The 20145-nt window shown below is 47.4% G+C and overlaps 1 protein-coding gene across 1 annotated transcript in view; it reads left to right on the plus strand.

The window, feature by feature from the left end:
* LOC144095061 (uncharacterized) overlaps window positions 1-20145 on the plus strand; it is a 181850-nt gene that overhangs the window by 110562 nt on the left and 51143 nt on the right. Inside the window, exon 3 of the mRNA XM_077628868.1 lies at window positions 13254-13714. Within this exon, the coding sequence (XP_077484994.1) occupies window positions 13254-13714 (461 nt within the window). The remainder of the gene's footprint in view (window positions 1-13253; window positions 13715-20145) is intronic.

A 20145-nucleotide genomic window follows, 5' to 3' on the forward strand; every position in this document is an offset into this window, starting at 1 on the left:
GTTGAGGAGCTAGTTGGTATGACATGATTATAAAAACATAAAATTACGCAGTGGGCAGGACACAGAAGAGAAGAAAACAGGACGAGCGGAGACCAACAACTGATTTATTGGAGCGACGCGCCCCTTACCGTCAACAACAAAACGCATGCGCGACAAACACTCATAGCGGTACACCCAACCAACTCATCTTATAGAGCCAAGAAAGTGACGCCCTTTCTTGTAGAGGTGTATCGATGCCTCACTAAGGCACTTTTTTAGGCCCATAACTTACGATGTGCGAAGCTGCAATGATTTCTTGTGCCTTTTTGTCCCTTGTTTGGCCTATAATCTCAGCATGCGTGACAAGTGGCGTACACTTTTCATTTTCCTTCTTTGCACAAGACTGGCAGTGTCTAGGCATGCGAAATCAGAATTGTGCTCTTGAAGACGCTGCGCTTGTCCTGTCCATTTCTCTTGTGTGTGCGGTCCCCTGAGTAGATCTGCTTTTATAATCTTAATACTTTAACTCAATAGGCTCCATAGTCTTAAAAAATTGTCCCAGCAAGGATTTGTAAGCTTCCAAGTAACTAAATGCGCACATATTATTGGCCTCCTTTACTAAAACTGTGTGACCCACCACGACATGTAATGGTAATGTTATATCATTCATTGTTCCATCCCCCCCCCCCCCAGGGCATCTGCTTCATGCAGTTGTTGGTGAGTTGCTACCCCACGGGTTTCTGAGCATCCGCAAGGACATTCCCGCAGGGGCATAATGGTGAGCAGTACGTCACCATGGACCCGAAGACCCGTGCTTAGCCGTGCGTGGCATCGCCGTGTCCGGGGAAAAAGGGATCCTGGTGGTTGAGCCGATGCCGAGAGTTTGGACCATTAAGCTTGGCCCCTCAGCAGAGGCAACACACCGCTTTGGCCCCAGTTGCCTGCAGACGGCACTTTCGGCCTGACCCGACCGGGGGAAATCGGCAGTCGCCTTTTCCTGTCCTCCCCTCCATCTTTCACTTTCTTATCTTCTTTCTCACAATTCTCCTGTCTTCTATTCACTTCAGGGCTTTTCCTGGCGGAAAACTATCATGAGTTGCGTCATATTGGTTTATAGCTGGGATGTACAGCTGTCCTGGGCAGGGCTTGCTTGCAAGTGCTTGTCCCGTCCCCTCGTTAGGCTTCATGGTGGGTGGCTGGCACCGTGACCAAAAAACTTAATTTTTTATGGCTCCCCTTTTAACAAACACGATTGCTCTCCCAAAAGAGGGTGGACCGATGCGGGAGACTTTTTCCAGAAGAGAAAGTTAACACTACTCTGCCAACCAAAAACGCGGCCTCGTGGACCCCCGGGTCGGTGGGCCTCAAGAATCTTCTCTTCTCACTGGTCAAGGTCTAACTCGAAGGTCAACGTGCCTTCTGCGCGGTCGTCCAGCGCTTCTGCAGAGGCGATGAACACGACCGAAGGCAGCCCCGTGCCGTCCACGTCGGACTGATGGCGAGGCTCCTTGGATCGTTCAAAAAATTTGCAGCTCCGAGTCACGGGGCCAAATCCAAGTCGTCTAGTTTTCTATTCACAGACACGCAACATTCAGATGGCTTTGATGATACAATGGGACTGCAGATGACTCGTAATTAACTATAACGACCTAAAAGATATTTTAAACAGAATTTCTTCTGTTTCTTTATGTGTACAAGAAACCAGTTTAGGCCCAGAGAACATAAAGGTGCTAAGGAAATATACTGTATTCCGCTGTGGCCGAGAGGACGCGAGCAGAATCTCGGGAGGCATAGCCATCATTGCGCAAACTGGAGTAGTAGCTCGCGAGCTCAAACTGAAAACTAGATTCGAAGCCATAGCATCCACTGTGGCTGCTTACAAAACCATTACACTTTGTTTCTTATATCTTGAACCACACATCGAAGTAGCACAGCACGAACTCCATAACATTTTAAACAGCTACCGGAGCCATACCTGTTAGCTGGAAATCTTAATTCACTCTTGTGTTGGCGGCAGTGAGAAAACCGATAGCAGAGGTCAGGTCATTGAGGATTTTATACCATCTAACAATATTTTTTTACTGAACACCGGTAAACCTACTTATTGTTCTGCAAGTTGAGGGAAAATGAGCGTTTTAGATTTCTTAAAGCTGAGCGTCGGTTTTTAGCGATTTTAAATAGATGTTTTAGAGAGCCCCTATGGAAGCTATGAAGTGCAAATCACGATCAATGAGTTAGACAGACAGAGCAGAACGGTTGGTCTGAAAATTAACATGCAGGAACCAAATAATGTTCAACAGTCTAGCAAGGCAACAGCAGTTTACATTTGGTTGCGAGATGCTGGAAGCGGTAAAGCAATATTTCTACTTTGGGCTGGTAGTCAGAACTGATCAGGATCATGAGAAGGAAATGACTAGAAGGATAAGAATGGGTTGGAGCGTATATGGCAGGTTTTCTCACATCATGAATAGCAGGTTACCAATATCCCTCGAGAGAAAAGTGTACAACAGCTGTGTCTTACCGGTACCCACCTAAGGGGCAGAAACGTGGAGGCTAACGAAAAGGGTGCAGATTAAGTTAAAGACAACACAGCGAGCCACGGAAAGAAAAATGATAGGTGTAGCGTTAAGAGACCGGAAGTTGGCAGAGTTGGTGAGGGAACAAACGTGTGTTAATGATATCCAAGTCGAAATCAAGAGTAAGAAATGGGCTTGGACAGGAATGTATTGGAATGTATTGCGAAGGCAAGATAACCGCTGCTCCTTAACCGTAACAGAGTGGATTCCAAGAGAAGGTAAGCGTAGCAGAGGCGGCAGAAGGTTAAGTGGGCGGATGAGATTAGGAAGTTTGCAGGCATAGGGTGGCCGCAGCTGGCAAAGGACAGGTTTAGTTAGAGAGACCTGGGAGACACCTTTGCCCTGCAGTGGGTGTAGTCAGGCTGATGATGATGATGATGATGATGATGATGGTGATGATGATGATGATGATGATGATGATGGAAGCGATCATCTGCCTGTTGAAATCTGCCTGTCATCCGCACCATCAGGCACCTCGGCAAAACCACGGCGTTGGAAGCTTCATTTTGCAGAGTGGGAACAGGTTAGAACAGAAGCCATTTGAAAATTTGAAAATAATTATTTTAGAAAATTTTACTATTAATGAAACAAATGAAAAGTCCACAAATTGTTTTCTTGCTGCCTCACACTTGGCTATCCCTCAGTCTTCAGGAATAGTACGAAAGAACCTTAAAGTGTGGTGTACGCGAGATTGCAAAGAAGCAAAAAAAACACACAATAAAGCATGGGGTATTTTTCGCAGATACCCCACGCAGGAGAACCTTATAAACTTTAAAAATCAAGAGCTAAAGCTCGGTACATGCGTCGAAATGCCGAAAAAGCCTCATGACAGAGTTTCATTTCCGTGATAAACCGCCAAATCTCCATTAAAAAATGTGGCAGGCAGTGCACAAACTAGATGCTCGCTACTTCCCGTTCACGGATCCTCTTCTGACAGCCCCTGGTATACAAATATTTAAGACCAAGCAGATATATTAGGTGAACATTTTCCCACTGTATCTACTTCCTCTCACTACACAGAATCATTTTTAAAGTATAAAAACATAGCGAAAAACAAATACTGCCGACAACGGGCAGTGCTCACGAAGTATAAAATAGCCCGATTACACTACAAGAAATTCACAGCGTGCTTTCTTCCGGTAAACAGACTGCACCAGGACCAGATTATATTTTTTATAAAATGCTCGCCCATCTGCCTGAACCCACTGTGGACTTGCTTTTGAAATTTTTAAAGAAAATATGGGTATCGCGAGAGATACCACAGGCTTAGAAAAGCCATTATTGTACGATTGTTGAAGCCAGGAAAGGTACCTACCTCTCCAGGCAATTACAGGCCTATTGCCCTGACAAGCGTATTTGCGGAATCCTTTGTTAGCGCTCTGGACATTAAGTTAATGTTTTTGTTTGAATCCTGTGATCTTCTTGACATCCATCACTGTGGATTTAAAAAAGCATGCTCTAAAACCGACCATCTTGTCCGCCTTGAGAACACAGTGGTAGAAGCATTTATACGCAAGCAACAAGGCCTTGTGGCCTTTTTTGATTTAGAGAAAGCCTATGACACCACATGGAGGTTTGGAATTCTGGGGGGCTTGGAGACATCGGCCTCCGCGGTAGGTACTGAAATGCTTGAGTGACTTTTTCTCCAACCGGTCATTTCAAGTTCGTCTGGGTGCCACTCTAAGAATTTCATTGGAGAGAACGGTGTGCCTCAGGGGTGCTTTTTAAGCATTACGCTCTTCATAGTCAAAATGAATACCCTAGTAAAATATTTGCAAACTACATCATCTATTCAGTCTGTGTCGACGATCTATAGACTGCTTGCGCATCCTCCAGCGTTACATCGTGTCAGAGGGAAATACAGCTCTCAGTAAATAAACTAACAGCATGGGCAGATGCAAATGGTTTCAAGTTTTTTACGCAAAAGTCACTGTTCTGCCCTCGCTTAGAAGAGGACTGCAGACTGATCCCTCTCTTGAACTGAATGGTCACGCTACCAGTTAAAAGATGAACACAAAGTTTTTAGGAATAACTTTTGACAGAAAACTCACATTCCTGCCACGCATAAACACCAAAGAGAAAGCTTCTCGATCCCTGAATATACTAAATGTACAGTCACGAAAACACTGTGGTTCCGATAGGACAAGTCTTATACAAATTTGTCGCTTTGTAGTGCGCACTACGTTAGACCATGGATGTACGATTTATGGGTCTTCGAGACCTTCGTACCTTAAACGACTGGATCCAGTACATAATTTAGGTTTTCGTCTTTCCTCTGGTGCATATAGGACATCGCCCATTAACTGTCTGCATGTAGAAACCAACGAGCCATCACTTGCACACAGACGAGCAATGCTCGCATGCTCGTACATTCTAAATATCTGTTCACTGTACAGACATATATATATATATATATATATATATATATATATATATATATATATATATATATATATATATATATATATATATATATTGTAACGTGAAGATGTGCACACCAAAAGGGAAAAATATATTTACAGGGAAACAGCTTACAGCCACGCAGCCGAACAACCGGGCACGCGAAGCCCAGCCGCAAAAACGCACTTCGTCCTCTTCGCGTTCCAAGCGCGAGCGCACCAAGCACGAGCGTTCCAAGCACAAGCACAACCGTAGCATAACTCCCGGCGGCAAAAGCACCGTCCCGGTGCTAAGTGGATGATGTAGCAGGCGTGTGGTACGGTTTGAGACGGACTACATGAACGACGTCAGTCAAAGGGCTAGTGGACGACGTCGGAGCATGAAGAGGTGTAATCTCGTAGGTCACGTCGGTCACCTGACGGAGAACTCGATAAGGGCCACTGTACGGACGTAGAAGTTTCTCAGAGAGACCTACACGGCGAGAAGGAGACCAAAGGAGGACGAGTGAGCCCGGCGGATAGTGTACTGGGCGATGCCGGCGGTCGTAAACTGACTTCTGGTAGGTCTGAGATGCGGTGAGCCGGTCTCGGGCGATTTCACGGGCCATAGTTGCTCGGGAGATGGCGTCACGTGCATACTCTGTGGTCGAGGCAGTAGAACTCGGTAGTAATGTATCCAATGGCAGCGCAGGATGCCGACCAAACAGAAGGTAGAAAGGAGAATAGCCTGTGGTATCATGCCGCGACGAATTATAAGCAAATGTTACATAAGGCAAGGCAACGTCCCAATCGCGGTGGTCGGGCGAGACATACATGGATAGCATATCGGTCAGAGTCCTGTTGAGGCGCTCGGTAAGCCCGTTCGTCTGGGGATGGTAAGCTGTAGTGAGCTTATGCTGCGTGCCACAGGACCGGAGGATATCGTCAACTACTCGGGACAAAAAGTAGCGGCCGCGGTCCGTCAGCAATTGGTGTGGAGCGCCGTGGTGAAGGATTACGTTCTGCAATAGGAAGTCGGCGACATCGGTTGCGCAACTTGTTGGTAACGCACGCGTGATAGCGTACCGGGTCGCATAGTCGGTCGCGACAGCAATCCAACGGTTGCCGGAGCAGGACGTCGGAAAAGGTCCGAGAAGGTCGAGTCCAACACGGTAGAATGGTTCGAGAGGTACGTCAATAGGCTGTAGAAGGCCAGCAGGCAACGTTGATGGTCTCTTCCTGCGTTGACAGAGGTCGCAGGAGGCAACGTAACGCCGAACAGAGCGGTACAGACCAGGCCAAAAGAAGCGGCGTCGGACCCGATCGTATGTGCGGGAGACGCCGAGGTGGCCTGCGGTCGGTAGGTCGTGTAGTTCCGCTAGGACAGATGAACGGAGACGGTGGGGAACGACTAGCAGGAGCGGAGGTCCGTCAGGACGAAGGTTGCGGCGGTATAGGACGCCATCCTGAATGACGAACAGTTGCAATGAAGGATCTCGGCTGGCACGGTTGAGGCGATCAATGAGAATACGCAAGGAAGAGTCTTGTCGCTGCTCGTCCGCGATGTTAAGATACGCAAGGAAGAGTCTTGTCGCTGCTCGTCCGCGATGTTAACCAGATCGGAGATAGCTTAGAGGCACGGGCCGAGGTCGTTGTCTCCAGGATCAGGCGGCTCTACAGGGTGCCGAGACAGGCAGTCGGCGTCTTGATGGAGACGCCCTGACTTGTAATGAACAGTGTAAGAATACTCTTGGAGGCGCAACGTCCAACGTCCGAGCCGGCCTGTGGGGTCTTTCAGTGAAGACAGCCAACAAAGGGCGTGGTGATCGGTCACTACGGAGAATGGACGGCCAAACAGGTACGGTCGGAACTTAGCTACAGCCCAAACAAGAGCTAGACACTCGCGCTCTGTAATTGAGTAATTTCGCTCAGCTGGAGAAAGGAGGCGGCTGGCATATGCAATAACGCGTTCTTGCCCTTGGTGACGTTGGGCTAGCACGGCGCCAATCCCATAACCGCAGGCGTCTGTGCGAACTTCAGTCGGAGCCGACGGATCAAAATGGGCCAGAATAGGTGGGGAGGTGAGTAAGTCGACTAGCGAAGAAAAGGCCTCCTCTTGGGCAGGGCCCCAGGTAAAAGGGGTGTCTTTCTTTAGAAGGTCGGTCAGGGGGCGAGCGGTGCCGGCAAAATTTTTGATGAAACGGCGGAAGTACGAGCAGAGGCCGACGAAGCTGCGCACATCCGTAGACGACTGGGGAATAGGGAAGTCCTTGACGGCTTTAACTTTAACAGGATCCGGGCGGACACCAGAAGCGTCGACTAGATGTCCGAGAATGGTGAGTTGGCGGCGACCGAATTGACATTTCGACGAATTGAGCTGTAGCCCGGCTCTACGGAAGACAGAAAGAATGCTCGCCAGTCTTTCGAGGTGCGTGGTAAACGTGGGCGAAAAAACCACAACATCGTCGAGGTAACATAGTCATGTGGACCATTTAAAGCCGCGAAGCAAGGAGTCCATCATTCTTTCGAAGGTAGCTGGCGCATTACAGAGACCGAATGGCATAACTTTAAACTGATATAAGCCGTCCGGTGTGACGAATGCCGTCTTTTCGCGGACATTGTCATCAACAGAGATTTGCCAATACCCGGACCGAAGGTCAATTGAAGAGAAAAATTTGGCTCCGTAAAGGCAGTCCAAAGCATCGTCTATTCGTGGGAGTGGATAGACGTCTTTTTTTTATGTTGTTTAGGTGCCGGTAATCAACGCAAAAGCGCCAGCTGCCGTCCTTCTTTTTAACCAGCACAACTGGTGAGGCCCAAGGGCTCGACGAGGGCTCTATGATGTCTTTACTGAGCATCTTGTCCACCTCTTGCTGTATGATGGTGCGTTCTGTACTGGACACTCTGTAGGGTCGTCTGTGAATAGGAGCTGCGTCACCGGTGTTGATGCGATGCGTGACCACAGATGTTCGAGCCAAAGGGCGGTCATCGAAGTCAAAGATGTCGCGAAAAGACGACAGAAGATACCGAAGGTCGTGAGCTTGCCCTGGTAAGAGGTCAGCAGCAATCATTTTTGCATATTCATCAGGTGGTGGGACGTCAGAATCGCGGCAGTTCGACGAGGGTGGGACGCTTCTCACCGCCGATACGACGCATTCAGCAGCAGGGCACAGCGTGGCGAGCGACATACCTTGTGGGAGCGGCTGAACGTAAGAGGCAAAGTTGAGAACCGGAAGGGACGCTTGATTTGCCGACATGGTGACAACTGTATGCGCAAGGACAACACTGCGTGTAAAGGGCACATCAGGAACCGGAGTAACGATGTAGTCACCATCGGGAACTGGCGGGACAGAGGAGAAACGGACATAAGTGGCGGCATCGGGGTCCAGGCGGACAAAGTCGGCGGTGCACAGTCGGTGAACAATTGGATCCGGTGGCTCTGAAGGAACAGGTAGAGCGAGTTGAACGATGCTTGTGGCGCAATCTATAAGGGCGGAATGGTCGGTGAGAAAGTCAAGGCCGAGAATGATGTCATGAGGGCAGTGTTCGAGGACAGTGAAGAGCACAGAAGTATGGCGGCCGGCTATTGAAACACGAGCAGTACACATTCCGACGACAATAGACATATTGCCATCTGCAACACGGACCACAGTTGAGGGGGCAGGAGTGAGCACTTTCCTTAGGCGACGGCGAAGACGAGCATTCATGACTGAGACGTGCGCTCCAGTGTCGATCAGAGCGGTAACAGGGACCCCGTCCACGTCGACGTTAAGGATGTTCCGATGAGCATGAAGAGTTAAAGGAGGGTTTTCTGGTCGGGTCGTCAGAGCAGCATCACCCCCAGACGCTGCAGCCATCAGTTTTCCGACCGGGAGCGGGCATATGGGGCCGGCGACGAAGGGCGGCGAGGTCGGGGCGATGGAGATCGACGGCGCTGAGGTGACGACGAACGGTTGGTAAGCGGGGTCTGAGCGTGGTGGCCAGAAGAGGTCGTTTCCGAGGGCGAGGGAGAGCGGCGGGAATATGCAGAACCCGGCGGGTAGCGGCTGTAGGTCGAGGATGGACGGCTTCGGCAGTGTCGAGATATGTGGCCAACTCGGGAGCAGTTAAAGCAGATGGGCCTGTCATCAGGTGTTCTCCATTCATCTGGATTGTGGCTGCGTCGAGGGTAGTATACACGTTCAGAACCGAGCTCCGGGGACATGCGGCGAGCATATGGGGCACTAACTGAGCAAACAGGTTGAATCCCAAGATTGGCAAATTCTTTGCGAACGACAGCCTGTATAAGGGATACTGCTGGAGTACTGTCTGTTGCGGGTGGATGAAACGCAACGGGGGACATTGCCTCTACTTCTTGGCGCACAAGTCGTGTCAGGCTCTCAGATGTCGGCAGACGGCTCGGTGGAGTCGAGTCTACACAGGACGACGTCGCAGTCGTATTCGGCAACCGCGTGAACTGCGGAGAAATTCGGCGGCTCTTCGCTTGTTCGAACCGGCGGCATTCCTTGATGATTGCGTCAACCGTTCCGCAGTCCTTGTATACAAGAAGGTTAAAGGCGTCATCTGCGATGCCTTTGAGCACGTGACCTACTTTGTCGCACTCTGACATAGTGGCGTCGACTTTCATGCAGAGAGCTAATATGTCCTGAATGTATGATACATAGGACTCTGTGGACGTTTGTGCACGGCATGCGAGCTCCTTCTTAGCAGCGAGCTGACGCCCGAATGGCTTACCAAACAGGTCACAAAGCTTGCGCTTGCAGAGATCCCAGCTGGTGAGTTCATCCTCGTGGGTCTCGAACCATACCCTGGCAGTGCCCGTCAGGTAGAAGATGACGTTGGCCAACTTTAGGGTCGGGTCCCACCTGTTGTGTGTGCTCACGCGCTCGTACATTGCGAGCCAGTCCTCCACGTCGACGCCGTCCGTTCCGTTGAAGGTCCCAGGATCTCTCGGATGGGCAATGATGAACGCCGGGTTGGCGGACGCCGACGGAGCGGCCCCCTCGCTGGGCATGGTTGAAGAGCCGGCGAGCTGACGACCGCTGCGGAGTTCCGTGCTTGCTGTGGCTGTACCCCGCACCTCCACCAATAATGTAACGTGAATATGTGCACACCAAAAGGGAAAAATATATTTACAGGGAAACAGCTTACAGCCACGCAGCCGAACAACCGGGCACGCGAAGCCCAGCCGCAGAAACGCACTTCGTCCTCTTCGCGTTCCAAGCGCGAGCGCACCAAGCACGAGCGTTCCAAGCACAAGCACAACCGTAGCAATATATATATATATATATATATATATATATATATATATATATATATATATATATATATATATATATATATATGTATGTATATAAATATATATCACCACTTTTCCACAAAGTGCCCATCTAGAATGCTCTAGGTTAACAACAAACTGTAAACTACCCGGCCACTGCTCTTTCAATTTCAACAGATGTGCGAAAACCTCTGCGTACTAGCCACATCGCCAAACATTGCTCGAAGACGAGATCCACGGCCGCCATGGTACAATTTCCCTCCTATCTGTGATTTCGCTCTTACACACTTGCGTAAAACTCAAATTCCACAACTTATAATACAACTTCAAGTTGGCGCGCTCTCTTTGGCACAAGGACTAGTCACAAAATAAAACAGGACCAGACAGGTACGTTCGCGCACGTACCGGTCTTGTCCTGTTTTTTGTAACTAGTCCTTGTGCCTGAGTATAGCGCACCAACCTGAAGATGAAAAACCAACTAGCCGCCATTACAGCATTGCTTGCATGTAATACGAGAATTTAATACACTCGAGGAAAAGTAAAGTCCTTTTGCAATTTTTTATACAGATGGTTCAAAGACAGGTGTTTATGTTGGAAGCGCAGTGGTAGAAGGGAATTGGAATGAAATAGTAAGGCTTCCACAGTGGGCATCAATCTTCACTACCGAATGTTACGCCATCGGTGCAGCCATTAAACAAATACGAAACGAATACGAAACAAATACTAAACGAGAACCTCAAAAACAATATTATTAACACAGACTCCCTAAGTTTACTTCCTACTATTTACTCAAGAAATGCAATCACTCCTATACTTGCTGATATACGCAACATAGTAACAGCCACAGCTCAAGAACAAAACATAAAACTCTGGTCATGCTGGGTCAGAAGAAGGGCTTTTACTGCACGAGGCGGATTTAGGGTTGCTTGACGGCGGAACTTATCTCTGATCCGTCAACTGTATGATAAAAAAAGGGCCACAAGATGGTCTTCTTCTGCACGAGGCAGATTTATGGTTGCTTGACGGCGGAACTTATCTCTGATCCATCAAGGCAACCGTTTGGTCAAAAAAGGGCCACAAGATGGGCTTCTACTGCACGAGGCAGATTTACGGTAGCTTGACGGCGGAACTTATCTCTGATCCGTCAACTGTATGATAAAAAAAGGGCCACAAGATGGTCTTCTTCTGCACGAGGCAGATTTATGGTTGCTTGACGGCGGAAGTTATCTCTGATCCGTCAAGGCAACTGTTTGGTCAAAAAAGGGCCACAAGATGGGCTTTTACTGCACGAGGAGGATTTAGGGTTGCTTGACGACGGAACTTATCTCTGATCTATCAAGGCAACTTTTTGGTCAAAAAAGGGCCACAAGATGGTCTTCTACTGCACGAGGCAGATTTAAGGTTGCTTGACGGCGGAACTTATCTCTGATCCGTCAAGGCAGCTGTTTGGTCAAAAAAGGGCCACAAATGAGCTCCTGCCGCACGAAGCGCATTAGGGTTGCTTGACGGCGGAACTTATCTCTGATCCGTCAAGGCAACTGTTTGGCGAAAAAAGGGCCACAAATGGGCTTCTACCGCACGAGGCGGATTTAAAGGCTGCTTGACGGCGGAACTTGTCTGTGATCCGTCAAGGCAACTGTTTGGTAAAAAAAAGCCACAACTGAGCTTCCACCGCACGAGACGCATTTAGGGTTGCTTGCCGGGGGAACTTATCTCTGATCCGTCAAGGCAACTGTTTGGTGAAAAAAGGGCCACAAATGAGCTTCTACCGCAGGAGGCGCTTTAGGGTTGCTTGACGGCAGAAGTTATCTCTGATCCGTCAAGGCAACTATTTGGTCTAGAAAGGACCGCAAATGAGCTTCTACCGCACGAGGCGCATTTAGGGTTCCTTGACGGCGGAACTTATCTCTGAACTTATCTCTGATCCGTCAATGCTAACGGTTTGGTCCAAGAACCTTTTCCCAAGCATCTCATCCCAGATGAGCCGAGCACCAGGCCGGGTGAAATCTTGTACCCATTAAAAAACCTGTGGGTACCCGGTGGCACTGGGGATCGAACCCAGCCCCTCTCGAATGCGAGGCGGAAGGTCTACCGCAAGGCCAAGCTTCGGTTAAAAAGGGTCACAAGTTGGGTTTTACCGCATGAGGCGCATTAGGGTTGCTTGACGGCGGAACTTACTCTGATCCGTCAAGGCAACTGTTCGGTCCAGGACCCTTTTCCCATGCATCTCACATTAGAAAACCCGAGAATCAGGTCACGGGAAACCTTGTACCTATTAAAAACCGATGGGTACCCGGCAGAACTGGGGATCGAACCCAGCACCTGCCGAATGCGAGGCGGATGCTCTACCACAAAGCCACGAAATGTCATGTCATGTCGAAGTTAAAGGCAACGATAAAGCATACTTCTGCGCTGCTCAAGCTCGTGACAAAGAAATTAAAAAGTGAATATACCCTTTAAGGATTGCATAAACTTAGTGCACGGTAAATTAAGACAAAAACGGCATTAGGCGTGGAACAGCGGAGTGAATAATAAACTACACATGGTAAAGCCGGTTTAAGTAATTGGAAGTCATGTGTGCACCAGAAACGTTTCCTGCTAGGAATCTTCCTGCTAACAAAAAAAAATTAACCTGTTTGTGGAGAATGTGGATATGATCCTACGGTTAACCACGTTTCATTTTCTTTTGCGAAACTGGAAAAACAAAAGAAAAAGTACTTTGTTCAGTTTTATAACGAACGCATTCTTTTTCATCCTGCACTGCTTTTTGGAGACAGTTGCAGACATGACTTGCGTTTTCAACTTCTTAAGGGAAGTAGGATTTCTCAAGAAGCTAGAATGCACGCTTGCCATCTGGCGGCGCGGCAATGCAGCTGCACACTTCCTCAATGAAGCCGTATACAGGAGGTGTGTCTCTGCCTCGGTCCCTTGCCTCGTAGGTTTCAGTGGTTTTAGACCTCTTTTTGTACAAGAATTCTCGCCAGTACCCAGATGGCACCGCGAAGCATGAGCAAATCCTCCTCTCCATGCATTGCCCTTCAGCCGCAGTAGGCATAGTGCCGGGTGCCATCATCGTGGATGTCCGGCACGGGCTGCTGCTGCCGCAGGGCCGCACACGCGAGGAGCTGGAGCCCGTGATCCGTGACAGCCTGCGCATCCTGGACCAGTACCTGCACGCCTCCGCTAGCGGGCCCGGCGGCGTGGCGCAGCCGAACGCGCCGCTGCACAGAGTCAAGCGCAGAGCCAAACGCAGCGCGGCCGGCCGCTACGCGCTCAACGCATTCGCCATCAATCCGCAGCCGACGAACGCTTCGGCGGGCGGCGGCTACTACACGCTGTTCGCCCGGGTCTCGGAGGCCATGCTAAAGGACCTGATGGGCCGGCCACCCCCGCCGCCTGAGCGCCACCTCCACGAGCCGTCCGGCCAGTACTCGGGACAGCTGTTCAACTATGCCGTCAACGCGACCGCCAAGCACCCGGCGCCGCTGCCGCCCCCGCCGCAGGTATGCTTTTTTACTGCGCGCGAACGTCTTCATGCGCATCAGCGGCAATGCGAGGCATCATGGTCAAGCGCACCGACCCGTTTACAGCTTTTCGCTTTCTGTGCTCATTCTTCACAAACCACACCATCTGCTTCGGGTTAATATCGATCAATCAATCGGAAAATAGTCGCAGACTTTTCAAGTGCGCGCGGGACCCCACACATATCAGTAGACGACAATTTCAGCAGAAAGATGCAGACACAGAATAGGAATCAAAACTCCAGAGCATTAGTTTGCTAGTAAAAGGAACACTATAGCAGAGAAGCAGCACAAAAAGCACACAAAAAGAAACAAAATGTTTAATTTCAGCTAATTATAATATTTGCACACCTCCAGTGCATATACTGTAATGATGTGACCAAAACAGCAAATATGATTGGCTTCAAAGTTTCGCTAAGTACTCGCGAAGTCGCCTCTGAGTAAAAGTGGAGAAATTAACACATGGTTTTTCGGTTTTATTTAGTACAAAGGGAACCTGATATGCAAGTGATTGCAGTAACTATCCGGTACGCCGATGGGGTATGAGCCACAAGTTTGGGGCACGGGCTCGGGAATCACTTCTTCGAGTAGCCAAATCAGAACACTTGGTTAAAAAGCGTTCAAAATGTTCACCTGAGAAGTAAACGAAATTCCACGACATTCATCACAGTGATTATGTCAAAATCAGTGAGTAATTGGCCAGTTCGGTTTAGTCTTGAGAAATGAACAGTGTAGCGCAGTGTTTTCTTTTTCATATGAAGAATAATGTGCAGACTCCGAACAGCAGTTGTAGCCCACAAAAGCGTGCACTATGGTATAATTGGATATGCAAAAAGAGCGTGATAAATTTGCAATTTGACTTTTACCGGTAGCAGTTGCCGTCACCGTGATATATGAGCTGAGAAGGTTAAGCCCAATATTTTAATTTTATTATATTGCCCTAGTACCATGTTTACTAAGAGGCTGGCGTATGTCGTCTGCCTTCTTGTTCCTAGTTCTGAACAGTACGCCTTTAGGTTTAGCTGTAAAAATTTTTAGTCCATTAATGTTAGACCATTAAGAATTTTTAGTCCTTTAAGATTAGATTATTGCTTTTAATGCATTAGGAAGACGATATGAAGTACTAAGAAACCTTATCAAGCGCTTTCTGTTCATAATGTGATATGTACCTGCAAAGCCTTCGTTGTGTGTGATCAAAATGAGGAGCAAATTTCGTACATTCATTAACTCTACGACAGCGCATAGTCGACCGCGCGTAATTATATCGACATGTATATTTTACCACGAAATTGTTTCAATCGTCATACGCCTTTTTTGATGAAGCATTATTGCATTCGATCGAAAAGAACAGCTTTCATTAATATACTAGCATACGAATATCGTGACCATATGCACTCAGTGCGCTCGAGGTACTGACCGCGGTCGCTCGCTCGTGTGGTCAAATTTACTTCGGAAATCTGCACTGCGGCGCTTCGTTCTATGCGGACGATATTACATTATGGACCACCAGGGGACCATGGAGGACACTTTACAGCAGGCGGCAGACATTATAGTGGGGGAGGTCAAAGCCGTCGGCCTGTCATGCTCTTCTCAGAAATCCGGACTCTTAATACTAAAACCAAAACGTGAAATAAAAAAAGGCAGTAAATATTGAAATCTATGTAGACGGGCAACCATTCCCTCTATGGAAACCCTAAAAATCCTGGGAATATTAATGTAATCAAACAACAAAAACGACACCAAAATAAAAAATTACGAAGCGTAGCTAATCAAACGGCACTTTTGATCCGCAGAATCGCGAATAAACATAGAGGGGTGAAGGAAGCCGAAACCAGGAGACAGGTGCAGGTCTTTATTGAAAGTACAATTATCTAATCGACACCGTGCCCATCTCTCCTATCAAGAAACGAGAATTGGAATCATTTATTAGAGTCTTATAAAACAGCACTGAACCTACTTGGGTACACGTCAAACGAAAATCTATTCTAACTCGGTATTCATGACACTGTGGCCGAAATGATTGAGGCGCGCATCACCGCTCAGTATGAAACACTATCTCAGACTGAGACGAGGAAGTTCGTCTTCCGCAAAGCAGGGTTCGAGTACGATGGATCACACAGCCTCAATCGGCCGTTTCCAAGGCAAATTCGCAAAGCTCTCCCAATCCCTCCTCTGACTGGGAACATGCAGCTACGAGTGCAGATGGAGGGCACGAGCTAAAGCAATTCAAAAGAAGCTATCCTGGGACCAAGACGAGGTGGACGTGGACGCTGCGGACCATGTGGACTAGGCCGGGGCTCTTCCTTCGATCAGTAAAACTAAGTTCCCGGAAGGGGCCGAAGAGGCTGTCATAGCTCTGGCCATCGTCGCCACCACTGCCGAATACATGATCTCCAATTCAAAAACATCAATTGGAAATTTTGCTAAAGGCAGAGTCCTCTCTGTGTACATTAACATTCTAAGTACATTCTAAAAGCAGTCGAATACCCGTCAGATCAAATTGATCTGGGTCACCGCTCATTCGCACCATCCTGGGAACGAGGCGGCGCACCAGTACACCTGAGCTTCTTTCGTCGCTCTACTCCGAACTCGGAGCAGCTAAAGAGCGAAGGTTATCGTATAACTGAAGTACGCCTCAGTATAAACAAAACAGAAAAATCTTTCCTGAACCACAGAAATCATTAAGCAAGCAGCATAAGCCTGCTGGAGGCCACTCCAGACAGACACATTATTTAACCCGCACATATACTCATAATGGATCCCGGAAGAGTTCAGCCCCGTCTGTTCTCTCTGCGGGAACTCAAAAACCAACACTCCACACACTTTGCACTTTTGCAATCGAGAATTGGTCGGAGAATTGTAGGCCCACCGGAGGGCCCCAAAATCTCCGACTAGTTCGAGTGGGCGGCCGCGCTGCTCAGCTCGGACCCAGAAGTTCAACTACGGGTCACAAGAAGGGCCAAAGAGCTCACCGGACGCATCGCCGGTCGGCCAGTATGGTATCTGGCCTAAGAGGAGGCCCACCAGGGAGAGGAGAGCACAGCCCTTTTGGTTACCCTAATCTCTCTGGAAGTAACCTTTCTCTCTCTCTCTACGGCGCTTCCTTCTCTCTAACTTCTTTCATTGTCTCCCTCATCTCTTCTGTCACGGCACGGTTCAGGTTGCCAGCACAAACTGAGGCAGTTACTGCTCCTTTCTTTTCGTTTACAACAAATTTTTATTGTTTATTCTAGTGTGTTACAGTTCACTCAAAGTCAACCATGCGTCGATTATGATCGGTTATCTCTCTACGGTAGCAGTTGATGGTTTTATTTTATTATTGATTTTATTATCGTTGTGCCGAGAAGCAACAGCTTTCTGGTAAAATGACTGTTTATTGGTCCCAGAATATATACAAAAGATCATAAGTGTACAGACGAGGGTCCCATAGTCGAAGACTGTACCGGGAGCCTGGATAGATCAATAATACAAGAAATAATTACTGCATATTTAGCGGATAGATATACAATATAGAAACTAACAAATCAATATTTCATCACAAAAAGTCTAAAAACACAGTAACTTAGGTAATATACATAAACAGAGAATAAAACACCGGCATTCCAACAAAAATACTTTGAGCTCATTCTCGAGTGCAGACAACAAAATTGATGTTTTTAGAGTGGGTAGCTCCAAAATGAATTTGCTTGAAAAGACGACGTCGTGTTACCATAATTGGTATGAATATTGGGCAGCAGAAAATTGTTTCTTGCTGAAAATGTGGTAGTGTTGTGATTGATCAGCAGGATGGGGTCTACAAGCTGAAAATGTAGGGTGTCATGTAGTAACCTAAAGAACATCATTCCAAGGTGATACTGGAAAAGATGGTGGACCAGTAAAATATTGTGTTCACGAATAAGAAACAAGCATTAGTAGAGAAAGGGCTACGGGTAATAATGCGGATGGCCTGGTTTTGTAAGTGTGGCAGAGACGATAAATGGCAATGATAACTGTTTCCCCATGCAATAATCTCTTAAGTGATGTGACTATGTATGAAGACATGGCACAAAGATAGGAGTAGGTTGCACAGAAAATATGGACGCGCCTTAATTAGCGCTCTGATGCCAAACATAGATCTTTTTTTATGAGCAACTTGGACGGAAAATTTATGAGCTGAATCAAGAATAATACCGAGGAACATGATGTTATCATATGCCGGAACATTACAAGAACAAATGGTTAATGTAGGAGGACACGAAACAATTTTATGGCTACTTTTCAGGACTGAGTTTTGTTTTAGCGGGATTAATCACTAACCGATTATCAGTACACCATTTGGCTACATTACTTAGAACGGCATTCATTTCAAGAGTCACATCATCTATGGACGTACTAGATAATGACATCGTAGTGTCATCAGCATATGAGACATAGCGAGTGGGACTAATACAATTACGAAGGTGTTTAATACATAGTATGAATAGCAAGGGTCCCAGAATAGAGCCCTGAGGAACACCTTTGTCAATAGTTTTAGCTTGTGAGAATTTTCCACCAATATGATTATTTATTGACGATCTTGCAAATGGCTTTTCAATAGTCCCCATACGGGACCTGTAATTTCATAAAATTCGAGTTTTTTTAAGCAATATGGAGTGATTAATCATATCAAAAGTTTTTGCGAAATCTAAAAAGTAGAGCCAACAAATTCGCTGTCATCAATACCTTGCCTGATAAAATCATTCAGAGATCAGAGATAAGTTAGTCGAGCAGCCAGACCGAAAACCAAAAGGATGGGGAAATTATATTAAATTTATCTAGGTAATTGTTTAAGCGTTGAACTACCAATTTCTCTATGATCTTACTGAGAGAAAATAAAATAGATATCAGTCGATAGTTAGAAATTAATCGTCTGTCACCTTTCTTGAACACTGAGATTACCTTAGCTGTTTTGAGTCAGGTAGGAAAAGACAACTGTCTTTAGGATAAGATTATTAACATGACAAAGTGGTTCAGCAACCAGACTGGCTACAAGTTTAAGGCGGCGGGAGGAAAGAAGGAAAATAACTTTAATGGAATAGGAGATGTCTGCCTGGTTGTCGGCCTGGCATGCTACTCCAAATGAGGGTGAAAGAAGACAAGGGTAAAGAGGATGGTGAAAAGAAAAGGAAAAGAGAAAAAGAAAGGGTGAATGGTGAAATAAAGCACACTTACGCACTCACGAACACACACGCACACACAAAATTGTCAAAGAATGTCCACCAAACCCGTGTCTCTTAAAAACACTAAAAATGCATCTGTCCCGCGCACACGCGAAGTCGCGTTCATCCAGGGTCTAAGGACATGCTCGATGAGCATGGGGCCATCCTGTCGGAGTTCTCAAGAACTTAAAAGTGTCTTGCGATGATTGTTGAAGTGTTTTCAGCGGGAGATCAAATGTGGCAGATCCTCGGGCACACCACATGTGGGGAACAGAGGGCTACTTATTGCACCAATTTTATGTAAATAGAAATTAGTAAAGGCAACGTCCAGGCGAATTCGGTGGAGGCAATTTTCATCACGTCTAGTTATACTGCGTGGCATGCGGAAGTCACAAATGAGGTCAATACGAAGAAGGGGTCTGTATTGATGTTCCGGATCGCACCACAAATAGCGATGCGTGTGCCAGGATTTTGTAGATAGAACTCTCGCGCCATCACTGCGACAAAATGCTATAGGTAGGAGCAAGGAGGTGCCGCCATGAGCCTACCTCGCTGCTACGTCAGCGTGATCGTTGCCTGCAAGGCCACAGTGAGCGGGTAACCACTGCACCGCAAGACGGTGTCCAAGCTGACAGGCCTCGGAGTGGAATCAGTTTAAGTCGTCGATGATCTGCTCTTGAAGGCTTCTTGATGACTATATAGATTGTAATTCAGCCCGAGAGTCACTGAAAATAACCCACGCTGAAAAGGGAGCAGCGCGAACACAGGACGAAGAGAGGAACATACGAAACAGGCGCTGACTTACAACTGATGTTTATTCGAAAGGTGCACACACATATAAATAGTCTCGCGGCAAGCAGTCAGCGGAGTCAACGTCAGGGGCGGTGTAAAGGGCCGGATAAAAGCGATAAAATCTTAAAAGCTACAAAAGCTACAAAAGTTTTAACAAGAAACGATGCTTGTGGAAAGGATGACATGAGAAAAAGCAAACAACAAGATGCAGGTGAAGGATGGAAGACGGGCGTGCGGTAAGGTAAAAAAAACGGGAACGTGGCTAACACTTGGTGTAAAATAGTTACAACTTAAAAAGCGAGATAAAATCACTTGTCTGGATAGGCAGTCTCCTAGACATAAGGTTGATGGATGGACTGCTGACACGCGTGTCGCCCCGGTTTTGAATTAAGCTTCATGTATCTCAAGTGTGCGCTTTTCGTGATATCCTTTCAAGATCTTTGT

This window comes from Amblyomma americanum, chromosome 6 (assembly GCF_052857255.1).
Source record: "Amblyomma americanum isolate KBUSLIRL-KWMA chromosome 6, ASM5285725v1, whole genome shotgun sequence".
Lineage (NCBI taxonomy): Eukaryota > Metazoa > Arthropoda > Arachnida > Ixodida > Ixodidae > Amblyomma > Amblyomma americanum.